At 46.6% G+C, this 16,062-nt stretch overlaps 1 protein-coding gene across 1 annotated transcript in view; it reads right to left on the minus strand.

Annotated features, from left to right (window-relative positions):
• Positions 1 to 8,382: 8,382 nt before the first annotated feature.
• Fam3b (FAM3 metabolism regulating signaling molecule B) overlaps positions 8,383 to 16,062 on the minus strand; it is a 31,641-nt gene continuing 23,961 nt past the window's right edge. Inside the window, exons 5-8 of the mRNA XM_021185462.2 lie at positions 13,876 to 13,926; positions 13,047 to 13,134; positions 12,564 to 12,696; positions 8,383 to 8,572 (exon numbers count right to left, since the gene is read on the minus strand). Coding sequence (XP_021041121.1) covers positions 8,483 to 8,572; positions 12,564 to 12,696; positions 13,047 to 13,134; positions 13,876 to 13,926 — 362 coding nt within the window. The 3' untranslated portion in view covers positions 8,383 to 8,482. The remainder of the gene's footprint in view (positions 8,573 to 12,563; positions 12,697 to 13,046; positions 13,135 to 13,875; positions 13,927 to 16,062) is intronic.

Genomic DNA, 16,062 nt, shown 5'->3' on the forward strand with positions numbered 1-16,062 from the left:
CCCACCAAGACACATGCAGTATGGACACCAGTTCAGATGGCTGCCTGCTTTCCCAGGACCCTTCCAGCTCTGTGCTGAGCCTTCAGCCTGACCTCCTCTCAGTTGAACACAACCTAGACTAACTTCCTCTTTTCACTGGATTGTTCCAGCTGCACTAGGAATGGTCAGAGACAAATCATACCAGGAATCACTGAGGAGCCCTGCCAGCCCTTCTGGGTCCCTTGTGACAACAGGTTTAGAGGTCTGAGCACACTGCTGCTTCAGGGTTGGTGAGGGTGACAGTTGCTGGCCTTCTGGGGCCTGCTGCACCTTGCCCTTCTCTCCAGAGGAGAGCCCTGCTCGGCAGAGAACATCCCCCAGCTCAGGGAAGTCAGTGTCTGTCCTCCTCAGAGCCCTTAGACTTGCTTTCTGCAGCCCTGTCCCTGGGCTGCCTGCCCTGGGAACTGGCGGGACAGACACCAGGCTGCTCTTGTGACCCTGTCATGGGGTCTTGACCTCTGCCCTAAGGTTGTCTGTGCCCAGCGCTGTTGTGCCTAGGCTGCTGGTTCTGGTGTAGAACCAAGCATGGTTTCTGTGGCTCCAGAAGGCTTGGAGAATGGGGACAGCAGACTCAGTGACCTCCACATCTCCAAGTACTGAGCTAAGACCTCTCTTCTCCTCCATCTTCTTCTTCCACTTCCTTTTGCATTTCCCAGTCACCTCAGACTCTGGTTTCAGTTTCATTTCTCTTTGGCTCTTAGAAATTCAATTCAGTGTTATGCTGAGAAATAGAATATCATGCAGGACTCAGGCCAAAAAAGAGTCAAGGAAATAGATCTAGGATCAGAGGGTAGTAGTTTAGAAAGGTAATAGTAATACCTGGAGTAAGGGGCAAATGAGTGACCAGAGAGCAGTGCTGTGAGGAGACTCTGGAAGGGATGCGTCGAGGAAAAGGAACCCTGGATATAGGGGAAAGAACTGGGCTGGACTGGGATCAGTGGGTGATAGATAGCCTTGGGGTTGACAGAGTGAGGACCTTACATGCTCACTGACATCCTAGAGAAGCCTGCAAGCTGTTTTACTGAAACCTAGCTTGAAAGAACTGCAGAGCAGCCCCAGCCTCCACCTCGGAAGCTCAGTCTTAGTCTGTGCTGAGGTGACATGCTGCAAGGAGATCTGACTTAAACCCCAGGGTAAGAGACCAGGATACACAGGCCACAGAGAAAAGATGGGGCCCAAGCCCTGGCTACTGGTATCAACAGGAGGTAGGCTGGGGTTTTGGTTCTGAGAGCCAGTAGAAATGGGTCTTACATATGGTGCCCACTCTGGCCAGTCTGCTGGCTCTTCAGAGCTCCTAACCTGTTTTTCCTTCCTTTCTTTCTGCTTCTCCTATGTGGACCATTCTGTTGTCCATGTCTTGGATGCTGCATCTGAAAACAGGTGCCACTTCAGTCCCCGGCATAGCCAGCACCACCACCTGTCCTGCCTTCCTTCCAATGTGAGGCCTCAGGTGCTTAAAAGGGATTCTGGGCGTCAGTGATATGACTCAGCAAGTAAAGACACTTGCTACACCAGCCCTGCCAACCTAAGTATGGCCCCCGAGACCACATGGTGGAAGGACAAAGCAGTATCCCAAAGTCTTCTCTCACACATGCCTCTTGTCTATCTCTAGACAGACACAGGACAAAAAGGGTCCTTTAGCTAGTGACTGCCAAGCACAAGAGACTGGAAAACAGCACCAGGTAGGAGCAGTGAGGGTGAACTAAGATGCCTATCCCTCAATTCCTCCTCCTCCTCCTTGGGTCAGGGTCTCACAGTATAGCTCAGGCTGTCCTGAAATTCCCATTGTAGAACAGGCCAGCCTTAAACTCACTGCAATCTTCCTGTCTCAGCTTCCTAGTTAGCTCACTCTCTGCCTCATGATCATAGATGAAGGCATGAGCTTTCAACTGTTCTTTTACTCTACCATCATGGCCTGAAACTATTAAGTGTCAAGTTAAACACTTTCTTTTATACATTGCCTTGGTCAAGGTGTGTTGTCACAGCAATAAAAAAGAAGCCAAGATACAAGCTAAGACTATGTCCCAGACTGGGAACTGAATCTCCAGCTCTCTCTGTGTGCACTGGGCCATGCTGACTACAAAGGTACATGGTTCCCTGCAACCAGGAACTGCCAAGATGAAGATAACCCAAACCTTCAGAAAGGGGAATGGATGTGATTGTCTCCATGGCAGCAGCCACCTTTAAGGCCACCTGTCCTTGGGCAGATCTACAACTGGCTGGCAAACAATCCCAGCAATATACATCTATGGGGTCTTGGACACATCTCACCTCTACGTCATCTTCATTTGCTTGAATTCCAGTGTCATATGCACAGTGCCTCTTGACATCTGCACAACAGCAGATGGTAAACACTGAAGTGGAAACTTAAGGGTTCTTTGGAAAGTCAATTGTGTTTGGATGGTGTTTTGCTGGGGCAAACACATGAAGGAGTGTTTTCCTGAAGGAGTCATAAGTGAAAGACTGAGGCAGACTCATGAAGAAATGTTTCGCTGAAGCAGACACAGGAAAGAGGATGTTCTGCTAAAGCAAGCACTCGAAAGGACACATGATGAAGGATTCTTTGCTAACAACATGCAAGTATTGGTCCACCTTACATTACATAGTTGAGCTCCATTTGGCGGGACTCTGTGGATTTGGGCTGATTAGATGCATAAGACGTGTGCTGAAGCAAGGACATGTGATGTTTGGAGGATATAAATAGGACCTGGTGACATGATTGGAAACAGAGCTAGGCTTGCTTATAGAGCTAGCTGTGCAACGCTTGTGGGTCTTGCTTCTTCACCGATATTTGCTTCCCTGAGAGGGGCACAGTGAAGAACTTCTCCTGGAGTCCATTCCTGGTCCCTCCTGCTGACTCAAGTCAAGGCTGAGGCCTGGCTATCTCTGCTAGGTCGTGCCACCACTGCTGATTCATGTTTGCTATCCTGACTCTATCAAACTGGACAGCTGATATACCCATGAACTGTTTTTGGGTGGATGGAGCTGCCACTGCTTGCTAACCTGTGAACTGAACTGCTGATTTTCAGACAACACAGATGGGAATTGCTCCAGGGAACCTTTCTAGGTCAACTTCCCAGTATCCTTTTTTGTTTTTAAAACAAAGTTTTATTAGATATTTTCTTCATTTACATTTCAAACCAGTATCCTTTCTTTCTCATTACCTCTAGTGGGTGGTGGGCTAAAAGGGCTGACAGCAACAAAGCTGTCATGAATCAGCCTGTCCTGGGTTGACTCCCATAGAGAGCTCAGCAGCCTCTGGGGCTCTGTCCCAATGTGCTGAGTGACCAGAGGTGCAGGGCTGCTGCCCAGCTGCCTGACTCTTCCCAGCTCTAGTTGTTTATCATTTATTATCCATAGCAGCATTTTGTATTTGTGTAAACACTTTATTTTGAGACAGTCTTCTTGTGTACCTTGAACTCACAGCAATCCTCCTGCCTCTATTTCCCAAGTACTGGAATTACAGGTGTGCATTTCAGTGCACAGCTATGAACACTATTTTAAAGCAATTTCACACAGAGATAAAATGTAGCAGAAAGTACAGAACTGTATATGCCATTTCTTCATCCAAGTGCCCACTCCTGTCCTCAGCAGAGAACCTTTAGCTCAGTGGTAAACCTATAACAGCACACTGTCACCTAGTGGTCACAATTGACGTTTCTACATCACAGTCTGCTCTCAGCTTTGAACAAATACATGGTGACAAGGACCATCATTATAGTGGACACCATCACTGCCCTAAGCTCCAGGACAAGATCCACCATGATAGTATTACTCAGAGCGCCATCACATACCCAAACCCCAGGGTTCTGGCACTGTCTCCCTTCTCCCACCCTTGGTGATCCCCAATAGCTCTTCTGTTCCCCAAACTGTGCCTTTTTTTTTCAGAAATGTTACATAATTCACTCAGCAACTTTGTGATAACCATACCAGTATGAGCTTTCTAGTAGTTTCTGCCTGACCTTGCTTCCTAGAGTTGATTCAGAGCTCAGGACAATCAGAGGCTAATGGCTGGGGTCCACAGCTGAGAATAGCCCTTTGATTAGAATTCTCTAGGTAAGGCAAATTTTGCCTTTGAGGAAAGATATATTACATAAGAAGTTGCTTTTAAAGCAAAAACCATTAGCCAATCAGCTTATAGAACAAAGGTTCCTGCTGGCTCCTTGAGATGCTGGCCCATCACTGTTGAGGTTCTGTCTTTTGTAATGCTAAGGGAAGCCTGGGTTGAGGTTTTCCAGGGCTTGGAAAGAGAGGACCTCAAGGCCAAGGAGTGACTGGGCTGGAGTCCTACAGTCCTCTTCAAGACCACACTCCCAATATCCTAACTACCTCTTGCTAGGCCCACCTCTTAGGAGTTCTATAAGCTCCCATTACTGTCACTCTGGGAACAAGTATCCACTACATGAGCCTTAAGGGAATGATTAATAAGCAAACCATAGAAGCTGCTAAAATATGCTGCAGACAGACACAAGTCATGGCCAGTGAGTCCAGGCCTGAAATGGAAAGTCAGGAATAAGCACAGTAGGTGTGAGCACAGTAGGTGTGCCATCTTTAGCTCACAATTTTAGTCAGTAGAATAAAAGTAAACACAAGTACCAGGTATAAACGTAAAGAAAGGAATCTAGCCAAGGTTACACTCAAAGGTGTGGCCCAGTTCTTTATCCTCTGGAGGGGTTCCAAGCACAGCAGAGACAGTGTTGTAAGAGCAGGTGCCCCCAGAGGCACAACCCCCCCCCCCCCCGTTCAGTGCTGGGGCTGGACACTAGTGACATTCATCACAACACAAATGCAGCTGAGAGCCGGGTACCAGCTTATGCAACACAAGTGAATCTGCAGTCAATGCTTCAGAGTCTCCTTCCTGACAGCGTGGTCTGTGGGGGTTGACAAAGGGTCAGGTAGAAAGAGTTGCCATGGGAATAGGATAAAAGGCTGGGCATCTTTAAGCCAAAGACCTGAACCCTGCCTGGCTAAGAATGCCCTGAGCCTGTCACCTGACAATAGGAGAGGTCAGCATGCCTTAACAGGAGATACGATAGAAATGCATTTCCTCCTTTCTTACCCGGAAGGTCTGTGGGTACTTAGTGGTTAACAATGCCTACCAACTTGGTTAGTCCTGCAATCAGCTAAGAGACAAGCCTCTGGGCATGTCTATGAGGAAGTGTTTAGGTTAAGTAAATTGAAGAAGACAGGCACACCCTGAATAAGAGCAATACCTTTCCCTGGGCCAATATTCCAGACTGAGTTAAAAAAAAAAGAAAAGAAAAGAAAGAAGAGAAGAGAAGAGAAGAGAAGAGAAGAGAAGAGAAGAGAAAAGAAAAGAAAAGAAAAGAAAAGAAAAGAAAAGAAAAGAAAAGAAAAGAAAAGAAAAGAAAAGAAAAGAAAAGAAAGTGAGCACTAGTGGCCATCCCTCTGCTTCCTGACTTTGGATGTAACATGGCCAGCTGCAACCTCCCACTGCCTTGACTTCCTTGTCATGATGGACTGTATTCCTAAAACTGAAAGCCAAACTCTTATGTTGCTTGAGTTAGTTCTTTAGTCACAATGAGACAAGTCACTAATATAAGTACCAAAGCCCAAAGGAGTCTGTACAATTGTGCTTCGGGCTTATTTGCACCCAACAGATTTGGGGTCCACAGTAAGATGTACCCAAGACTGAGCACAGCTGAGCTGGGCTTTCACTGACATCCTGAGGCTAGAACCAGGTCCAGGGCTCCCACAGTGGCTCCCATAGGTATCCCCTTGTACTGGCTGGCTTTGTGTCAACTTGACACAAGCTGGAGTTATCACAGAGAAAGGAGCTTCAGTTGAGGAAATGCCTCCATGAGATCCAGCTGTAAGGCATTTTCTCAATTAGTGATGGGGTGGGGGTGGTGAGATCCCCTTGTGGATGGTACCATATCTGGGCTCGTAGTCTTGGGTTCTATAAAAAAGCAAGCTGAGCAAGCCAGTGGAAGCAAGCCAGTAAGCAGTACCCCAACATGGCCTCTGCATCAGCTCCTGCTTCCTGACCTGCTTGAGTTCCTGTCCTGACTTCCTGTGGTGATGAACAGCAATGTGGAAGTGTAAGCTGAATCAACCCTTTCCTTCCCAATTTGCTTCTTGGTCATGATGTTTGTGCAGGAATAGAAACCCTGACTAAGACACCCCTGCTTACAGAAGTATTAGTAGTTCTCTGCCTGTCTTCATGTGGTACTAACATGCAGGTCTGTGCCCAAACTGTCCCCTGCTTATGTGGTCAGTAGCCATGCAGGAAGGACTGGCCCTACTGCAGCAGAGTCACGTACTAACTAAGTCTACTGTAGTACCACATTCTGAGGCACTGAGCATCAGGACTTCAGCATAGGAATTTGGGGGAAAGCAGTGGAGCCTATAGTCAAGCCTGGGTCAGGATCCTACCTGTGATCTGCAAGAAACAAGGTAGAGACTAAGGAGCCTGTGCTCTGAAACTCCTGTGTTTTCCTGGGCCAGAGGACTGCTTGATGTACAGTGGTCACTGGGTCGTTGTAGTTCCTAAATACTCATTAGCCACTGTGCTAACAGACTCTCATCTCCCTGCCATGACCATGCATCTTACTGTGCCCTTGCAGAAAGCTGGTGTATCCTATGTGGAACTCTCCAAGTAAGTCTTGGGGGGGAGGGGAGGATAGGGAGTGAGTACGGTGGGTGGCAACACATGTCCAGGCAGGAGCAGGGCAGAAAACTTCTGAATTTCTGCTCTCTCCAATGTCTTCATTGGATAGGAAGGGTCCAGGCAGCTGGATACTGGTATCCCATGCATCACAGGGAGTAATCAATGCACCTGTTTGCCAAGAGCTTGGAATAGATTGATGTATCAAGTATGCAGGGGTTCAGTGCACCAGATATTCTCAATTCTATGTATTGCCTCTCATTTTCTCTCTCTCTCTCTCTCTCTCTCTCTCTCTCTCTCTCTCTCTCTCTCTCTGCGTGTGTGTGTGTGTGTGTGTGTGTGCATGTGTGTGTACACATGTGTGTGCCTGTGCATGGTGAGTGTGCGTGTATACATGTATATACTGTAGCATGGCCAAGGTTGAAGTCAGATATCTTTCCAACACTCTTGGCCCAATTTACTCATTTGAGTATGTGGTTATGCTTGTGTATAGATATGTGTATATAGGTATATGCATCTATATGTGCATGTGTGGAGGTCAGAAGTTAGTGCCTTCCTCTATAACTCTCCATTTTAATTTTTGAGAAAGGATCTCACACTGGCCCAAAGCTCCCTGTTTCAGTTAGACCGGCTGGCCATCATGCCTTTGGTCTCTGCCTGCTCACCAGCACTGGGATTACATGTGCCACCATAACTGGCTTGTACATGGCCCTGGGAATCTGAACTTGTGCTTATACAGAAAGCAATTTTCTGACTCAGCCATCTGCCCAGCCCTATATACTTCATTTTTTGAGATAGGGTTTCTTAGACTAAAGCTTGTTTCTAGAACTCACTGGCCTGTGATCTCCTAGGATACTCCTGCCCCTCCCTCCTGTGTGGGGTTTGCAGGTGTGTGTCACCAGGCCCAGGTTTTTACATGACTGTTTAGGACCCAACTCAGGTTCTCATGTTTGTGCAGCAAGCATTGTATCCACTAGACCATTTCCTGGCTCAGGCTGCCCTGGCTTTGAAGTCATTCTTCTGGCATTTGAAACCACTCCCTTACTTGGGGCTGAGATCCCATGAGCCAGAGAAGCAATCACACTAACATAGGCTAGTGGCTCCTCTGGTGGCACAAGAAGGAGCTCTGAGCCAATTCTAGTTGACATCTGGCCTAGTGATTTCATCCCTAACCTGGCCACATGTGCCATCTGACTGGCTATATCCTTGGAAAGGAGTCTCTCAGAGTATGAGCTATAGGGCTGCCTTCCTGGGAGCAGATCATGGCTAAGCCACAGTGCCAGCCTCCCTCCTTCCGAACCAGGGCCTTGCACAGAGCTGATAGCAAATAAACCTACACCCTACAGGGAAGTTTAAGAGCCAAACGTGAGGTGACCAAGGATGATGGCTAAGGCCTCATTCATTCCCCAGAAGATAAATGGCAGGAACAAGTGTATTCCAAGTGACAGTGGGATAAGAGCACACTCTGAAGAGCTGTAGGGACCACACTGTGGCCTGACATAGACATGGGACTTGTCATTCTCAGCAGCCAGCAAGCGGTTTTGCTCCTTTCCAGCCTCCATCCATCCCCACCCCTTTAAAATGTCTCCCTTCTGTGAGTTGTCCTGACTTGAAAATTCCTTCACCGTATAGCTGGCAGTGCGATACCATCAGCTGCTTAGGATCAGTGTGATTAACAGTGTCTTAGTGATTTACAACAAACTGCCAAATCCCTGTCAACACTTTCCTTCACAGCTGGACTTCAAAGGATCAGACTCCTGGGACATTCAGCTGAGTATATCTGTACAAAACGTGTTTATTGAGGTCCAAGCATCGTTATCTCAGCTCTTTGGGTATGCATCCTTCAATCTGGATCTCTGCTGGCCAGCCTGCGTATCTGTTCTTGGATTGATCTGAGTGGTTGATCTAGGTGAGGGAGAGAAAAGCGTGTCATTTATTCACTAAGCTCATCGCTGGATCTGTGTCTGCTGTGAGCAAAGTCATATGAACAGAAGTCTCAGAGTGGCAGTTTCTCCAGCCCAGGTTAAAATTCTTCTCAAAAAAAAAAAAAAAAAAAAATTCTTCTCAACACTTCTCTTCCTTCTTCTACATGTTCTTTCTGTCATCCCTTATTTCTGCTTCCTTCCTCTCATCCCTTTCCTTTCCTTTCCCCTTCCCTTCCCCTTCTCCTCCCTTCCCTTCTCCCTCCTTCTCCCTTCTCCTTTCTCCCTTTTCTCCCTTCTCTCCCTTTTCCCTTTTTCCCCTTATTTTCCCCCTTTCCCCCTTTTCTCCCCTTTTTCCCCCTTTCCCCCCTTTCCCCCTTTTCCCCTTCCTCCCCTTTCCCCCTTTTCCCCTTTCCTTTCCTTTCCTTTCCTTTCCTTTCCTTTCCTTTCCTTTCCTTTCCTTTCCTTTCCTTTCCTTTCCTTTCCTTCCTATCTCTTCTTCAGCTTCTTTGGTTGAAGATGGCCCTATTTTGTAGTCTAGGCTACCCTGGGACTCACAGTGAGTCCTCCGGTATCAGCCTTACAAGTACTGAGATTATAGACCTGAACTACTATACCCAGCCTCAATGTATCTCTCAGTAGTATTTATTTTAATTTTTTTGGAAGATTTATTTTTTAATGTATATAAGTACACTATAGCAGTCTTCAGACACACCAGATCCCATTACAGATGGTTGTGGGCCACCATGTGGTTGCTGGGAATTGAACTCAGGACCTTTGGGAGAGCAATCTGTGCTCTTAACTGCTGGGCCATCTCTCCAGCCCTCAATAGAATTTAATAGCAGCTCTGGAACTTCCCCAAAGGATTGGGGCTCTTCTGCAGTCCACAGTGTGGCTTAGTAGAGAAGCAAAGAACCTTTGAGAAGCAGTTAATGTGATATGCGCTCACCTACAAAGTCTATTTAATTTGACCCACTCGAATATGCATACGGAGAGCACTGCCGTGGGAACGGCATATGATCTAGCTCTTGCCTGTGGGAACTGCACTCCACACATGGGAGTTTTCAGAGCATCTTCAAATTAGTACTTGACACTCATCAAACATGTCTGCACTGGAGTGGGCATCACTTCTATCTAATTTCAATTCTTTCACAGGCAATGGAGCATCCCAACATAGTGCCTTTTCTGACACTACAGCTTCACTGAGAGGTAATTCACACACCATGAAACTCTACAGACAACCCATTTTTAGCACATTCCCCAGTACATAAATAAGACGTTGTCCTCACTGAATGAGGAGTCACACACTCTACAGCAGTCTTTCCCCACCCCAAGCGGCCACTAACCTACTTCCCAACCCTTTGGATTTGTTCCTTCTAGAAAATTTGAATAACAATGGAATCAACCTTATGTAACTTCTGCTTTTGCTTTTTATCATTCTGCAATACATTTTCCATAATTTCCCTATGCAATCACTAATGTCATGGTTTCATTTCTGTACATGGCTGAAGAGTTCCCTTCCACAGTTACCCTATGTTAACAATTGCCCTCTTGCTGGAAGAGTGCTGCTGTGTAAATCTGTGCCCCAGTTCTTGAGTGAAGGCTTGCCTACAAGGAAGTTTGCTGGGCTAAGAGTAACTGTCTCCTTCATTTTGAAGAAACTGCCAGAATGTTCCTCAAGGAATCTACCTCATTCTACACTTCTCTCAGCCATGTGAGAATTCTACTTTTTCTAGACCTGTTACAAGTTATGATTACAACAACCACAGTGAAGCTCCATCTCACTGTGATCTGAGCTGGTTCTGTTCTGATGACTCAGGCTACTAAGTTTATTATAATAGTAAGCCACAAGTTTATCAGTTAATATACACATCTTCTTTGAAGAAGTATCTGTTCAGAGGTTTTTTGCCATTTTTCAACTGGATTATCTTTTTATCGAGTTGTAAGAGTTATTTATATATTTTGGACATGAGTCTGATATTTGCAAATATTTTCTCCTACAGTTACTCCGTGGTTTTCTTCTCACTTTGTTGTTGTTGTTTGAGGATCTCAAGTAGCCCAAACTGGCCTTGAACTCAAAGGTAGCCAAGGATGGTCTTGAATTCCTGATTGTCCTACCTCCACATCCTGAGCACTGAAATGGCAGGTATGTGCCACCATGCTTGGCTTCTTTCTTTGTTCCTGTGTCCTTGGGAACAGAATACTGTGGGATTTTGAAGCTGAACATTTTATTTTTCTTTTGCTATTACTCTGCACACTTCCAGGAGCTCCTGCCTAGCCCAGGATGGCAGAGATTTCTGCCTGTTTTGCCATCCTGTGGAGAGAGCTTGACAGTTTATCTCTGCCACATTTAGGTGTTTGGTCCATGCTGCACTGTTGTATATGGTGTGTGGCAGGGATCAAAATCCATTTTTTCCCTATGTGCTATGTGGTTTTCCCTGTACACTTTATTAAAGAAACTACTCACCCCTGAAGAGATGTCTTCGTTCATTCAATCAGGGAAAGAATCTCGTCAGGTATGAGGTATGAGACCCTCAAAGTCTCTGGAACCCTAGCTCCACTCACCCATCTATGCCTATTCTCACAGAGTGCTGTGCTGTGCTGATGACCGAATCTTTGGAGTAGGCTTTGAAATTAGGAGGCTTAAGGCTTCTCCCTTAAACCTGCTTTGTTGTGATTTTATCACTTTCCCACTGAAAGGTGAAATAGCTTGCCTAAGGCCACACAGCCTAAGGAGATGTCTATCTGTGGTATGGATCATTTAGGGTGAAGGGAACCCTGAGTTCACCTCCAGAGTGTGCCCCAGAAACCAAAGTGGGGTGCCTCCCCACTACACAGCTGCTAGAACCAAAGGACAGACTAACAAGAAAGCTGAAGCTTGTTCAAAACTACATGTGTCCCCACCAAGTAAGCCCTGAGGCCCTGTCCCCTTGACTCATGCCTATCTCCCCTCAACACCCATGGGTCAAGGGCACCAACAAGCACAGCCTCCTTCCTTTGAAGGTGACCATGTGGCCTCCACTGCCCACAGCACACAGCAGGATGAGAAGTGCCTTCTCTGCAGGGCTGGCTTCCTATGTGCAAGCTAAGTGGACACCGTGGTGATAACATGTTTTGACTGGAGCATGCCAACATGACCATAACCTCCAGATTCCTCCGTTTCAGATCTGAGGGTATCCCAAAAGATCCAGAACCTCTGGATCTAGTAACAGTGACCTGGGTGTTGTGCCTCCTCCCATACCAATAAGAGGAGGGCCGGTTGCTCCTGGTTGCCACTGTCTTCTTTAAACTATGGTTCTAGACAGTGGGAGCAGAGTCTCAAGTGGAATCATATGTGACTTGGTGTAACCCTGGACAAAGGTCAAGCTCTGCCCTCTTGGAATTCTAGCTAAGTAGAAAGATGGCCTCATCAGAATTATGGCCTTGGCTTTGCAGCCAATCTCCTTCTTTTTAGACCTTTGTATGTTGGTCAAAAGGGTTGGGTAATAGTCTCCAAAGGCATGGACCTCACATAGTCATGTAACACCACCCATCAGCTGGGATGCTCACAGGAGACATGGTGATAAGTCAAACTTCACTCACTTCCCTTTGATCTTTGATAAGCGGAGGCATCAAGTCACTGGTGACTCCTCCAAGAATGGCAATTAGTCAAAGCAGCTCTGTCCAGTTCATATTTGGTACTTACCATATTGGAAGTGGTTCATATAGAACCACTTCAGGCAGTCTCCTCTCTGTGTGATTGCTACCCCCAGACGAGGAACTAAAGAAGGCTAGCCTCCTGCCCAAACAGAATAGTCACCACCAGTGACTGGAACCACTCCGAGGATCCCATTTGCAGTCTGTAGTGAGACTAAAGAAGTCTGGGATGGAACATGGACCTAATGGAAGAAGCTGACCAGTGCTCTGTGTGGGTGACTACCGACAGAACATTTACACACCATGGCCCCATCTGAGGACTAAGAAAAGTCACTCACTTTTTCTCTCTCGATTTCTGAAGGGAGCTCAAAGCCCTTTGCTGCAACAAACACCCAGCTTGATCTGAACTTCATGTTCTTGATTTCTTTGCTTCCAAGGGCTTCTATGGCATCCTTTGCTTGAGCCTTCAGTCTGGGCAAAGGAGAAAGCATGAGAAGGCCTCCTGTGGAAATGTGGGGTGTGTGCGTGAGTGTGTGCATGAATGTGTGTGTGTGTGTGTGCATGTGCGCACGGTCACTTTGTGTATAAGCACATAAATGTGTGTGTATAGCATGTGTATGCATGTGTGTGTGCATGAATAAAAATATACCCTGGTGCAGAGATGGGAGTGATTCCTGGCATTTGCCATCACCATTTTTCCCTTCCCTTGTAGAAGCATCACACTCCCTGGACTCTCTAGGAGTTGCTAAATCCAGGGGTCTTTGTCATCTCCCTGGCTGCCTGCACTTGTCACATGGGGAAAACTACACACACACACTTACTTGGAGCTTCCATCATCATGAGTCACCATGAACATCAGGGATTTTGAAGGAGTGCTCTGAATGAACTTGGCCATTGGCCCGGAGTTATCTGTAGGGTCAAGGCCAGACAGTAGTTCAGAGTCCTCTTGGTGAGTGAGGCTGCTACCCTGGTTGTAGGCTTCCTTCCCACTTTGCTGTCACCTACTCTCTGAATGTCTTGCTTTGCAGCCAATCTCCTTCTTTTTAGACATTTGTATGTTGGTCAAAAGAGTTGGGTAATAGTCTCCAAAGGCATGGACCTCACATAGTCATATAACACCACCCATCAGCTGGGATGCTCACAGGGGACATGATGATAAGTCAAACTTCACTCACTTCCCTTTGATCTAGACTGGTCCCAGGGGCTCAAGGGGTGCCCTGGCTACTTCCTCAGGAGTGATGTCAGGGGGTTACATGGGAAGCTATCTTAGAAAAGCCTTGGGAACATGGACGACTTGAAGCAGGTACTCAGAGTACAACAAACCTAAGTCCAAAGATGGAAACAAGGTAAGCCATGCAAAGTGGAAAGCCCTAAGTAAATTAAAATAAATTAAATCTTGAATCTGGACTTAGCCACACCTGGCACCAAACCCAGCTTCTGCAAGCACCCAATGACCACCTCTGCCATCAGGGACAATAGGTCAGCCCCAAGGGTGATGTTCCAGAGCACGCTCAGAATTGTGACAGACCCTGTACTCAATAAACACAAGTCAAAGGAACTCTCTGCTTCTTCATCAAGCCATGCTTCTGTTTCCTCCCATGGAGTCTACACAGTTTAGTCTTCATTTTAATCAGAAGAAATTTTTCTTACCACCTTCATACATATCAAAGTACTTTGTCGCTATCACTTTTCCTGTCTCATCTGAAAAGAAAAGAAAAGGCCTTTTAAGAGAGCTCCAGAGACCCATTGTACACTGGTAGTCCTAGTACCCTTTTTGGTCACATTACCTCTAAGTGACTCTGGAGGAAATAGGACTGGAGAGGTCCCTAGCCTGAAGAGGGGCTGTGTGGTGGGATTATTCTTCTAAATCCTGGACAGAGTGACTCCATCTTGTGGTCATCTATGTGCCAATCTGCAGCAAAACAGGCTGTCCTTCCCCCATGGGCTCCAAGCCATCTCTCCCATGGTTAGACAGTGTTTGCTGAAACCAGAACCCCTGATAAGAGCAAGGTTGGAACACACAGAAACAGGGAACTTGAGCTTGGTTTTTTGCACCCCACATAGTGTGAGCCTGCAGTCACCTCTGCCTCTTCAACACTAGATAGTGGGCTGAACTAGGTTTGCTTAACTGTTGGAGTCTAGGAGCCTACAAAATAGGACCTTGGTGGGCAGAGAGTGGGAGGTGGCTGTGGCAAGACTCTGTAAGCTATCCAGGCTCTATGTAACAACCTGAATGAGTTCATTTATGTCAGCTAGCTAGACTTACTGGACTCCTTTTCTGTCCCATCTGCTCCTTCCTAATATGAGTTGATTAGAAGTTCCTTCTAATCAACGCATGAAACTCAAGAAGAATGAAGACCAAAGTGTGGACACTGTGCCCCTTCTTAGAATTGGGAACAAAACACCCAGGGAAGGAGTTACAGAGACAAAGTTCGTAGCTGTGATGAAAGGATGGACCATTTAGAGACTGCCGTATCCAGGGATCCATCCCATAAGCAGCTTCTAAACGCTGACACCATTGCATACACTAGCAAGATTTTGCTGAAAGGACCCAAATATAGCTGTCTCTTGTGAGACGATGCCGGGGCCTAGCAAACACAGGAGTGGATGTTCACAGTCAGCTATTGGATGTATCACAGGGCTCCCAATGGAGAAGCTAGAGAAAGTACCCAAGGAGCTAAAGGGATCTGCAACCCTATTGTTGGAACAACATGATGTACTAACCAGTACCCCGGAGCTCTTGTCTCTACCTGCATATGTATCGAAAGATGGCCTAGTTGGCCATCACTGGAAAGAGAGGCCCATTGGACTTGCAAACTTTATATGCCCCAATATAGGGGAATGCCAGGGCCAAAAGAATGGGAATGGGTGGGTAGGGAAGTGGGGGGCGCTATGGGGGACTTTTGGGATAGCATTGGAAATGTAATTGAGGAAAATATGTAATAAAAATATTAAAAATTAAAAAAAAAAAAGAAGTTCCTTCTACTTCTCCCAGGGAGGTCATGCAGCAATAGGCTGGTCTCCAAGGAGCACCTCCATCAGGGAGGAGGTACCTGGCCACTTTTCTAGGACTCTCTGAACTTGGTTAATTACTGGATGTTAATAGTCCTCTCCTCTCCTCAGAGTCCCCCCCCCCCCGACCTTCACACTAGGTGTCCAGAGAGGTTGTGTGACTGAGGGTGTTTTGTTCTGTCCCATAGCTCTGCAGTCACTGGCTCTGTAACCAGATGATTCCTGCACGACTCCCTGTTCTCTAGCTTTGGTTCTTACTGCAAGAGACCCTTATAAACACTAGGACCCTAGAGGAAGCCAGGGCACTTGCACAGGTTTCCATGGCCCACAGCAGCTGAACAGAACTGGTCAGCATTGTTACCCTCTACTGGGTCCCCAGAATCCAAGAGCAAAAGAATCCAGGGTCAGGGTCTATGTGGATCTGAGCTTCACTGTGTCCCCTCAGCCTACTCTTCCTCAATTGCAAAGTCTCTTTTAGATTCAGTTTTTGGTTATTTTGTTGTTGGACCATAAATGGTTTGTAAAGTAAGACTTTTAGGCAAAAATTATGTGATTTTAGAATTCATTACAGTGTAAACCTAGATATGAGGAAACATGTTGAAAAACCACAGTCTTGGCCTGGGGAGGTCTCTCAGTGGATAAAATGCTTGCCTTGCAAGCATGAGGAACTGAGTTCAAATTCCATGTAAACTGGAACTCATGTAAAGCTGACACCAAAGTGTGTATCTGAAATCCCAGGGCTCCTGTGTGGATATGAGAGGTGGAGAATCATGGGCCTGCTTAGTCTCCTGTGCACAAGGGCAAAAAGAAAAAGAAAAAAGAAAA

This window comes from Mus caroli, unplaced genomic scaffold, assembly GCF_978045245.1.
Source record: "Mus caroli unplaced genomic scaffold, Mus_caroli_1 scaffold_17, whole genome shotgun sequence".
NCBI lineage: Eukaryota > Metazoa > Chordata > Mammalia > Rodentia > Muridae > Mus > Mus caroli.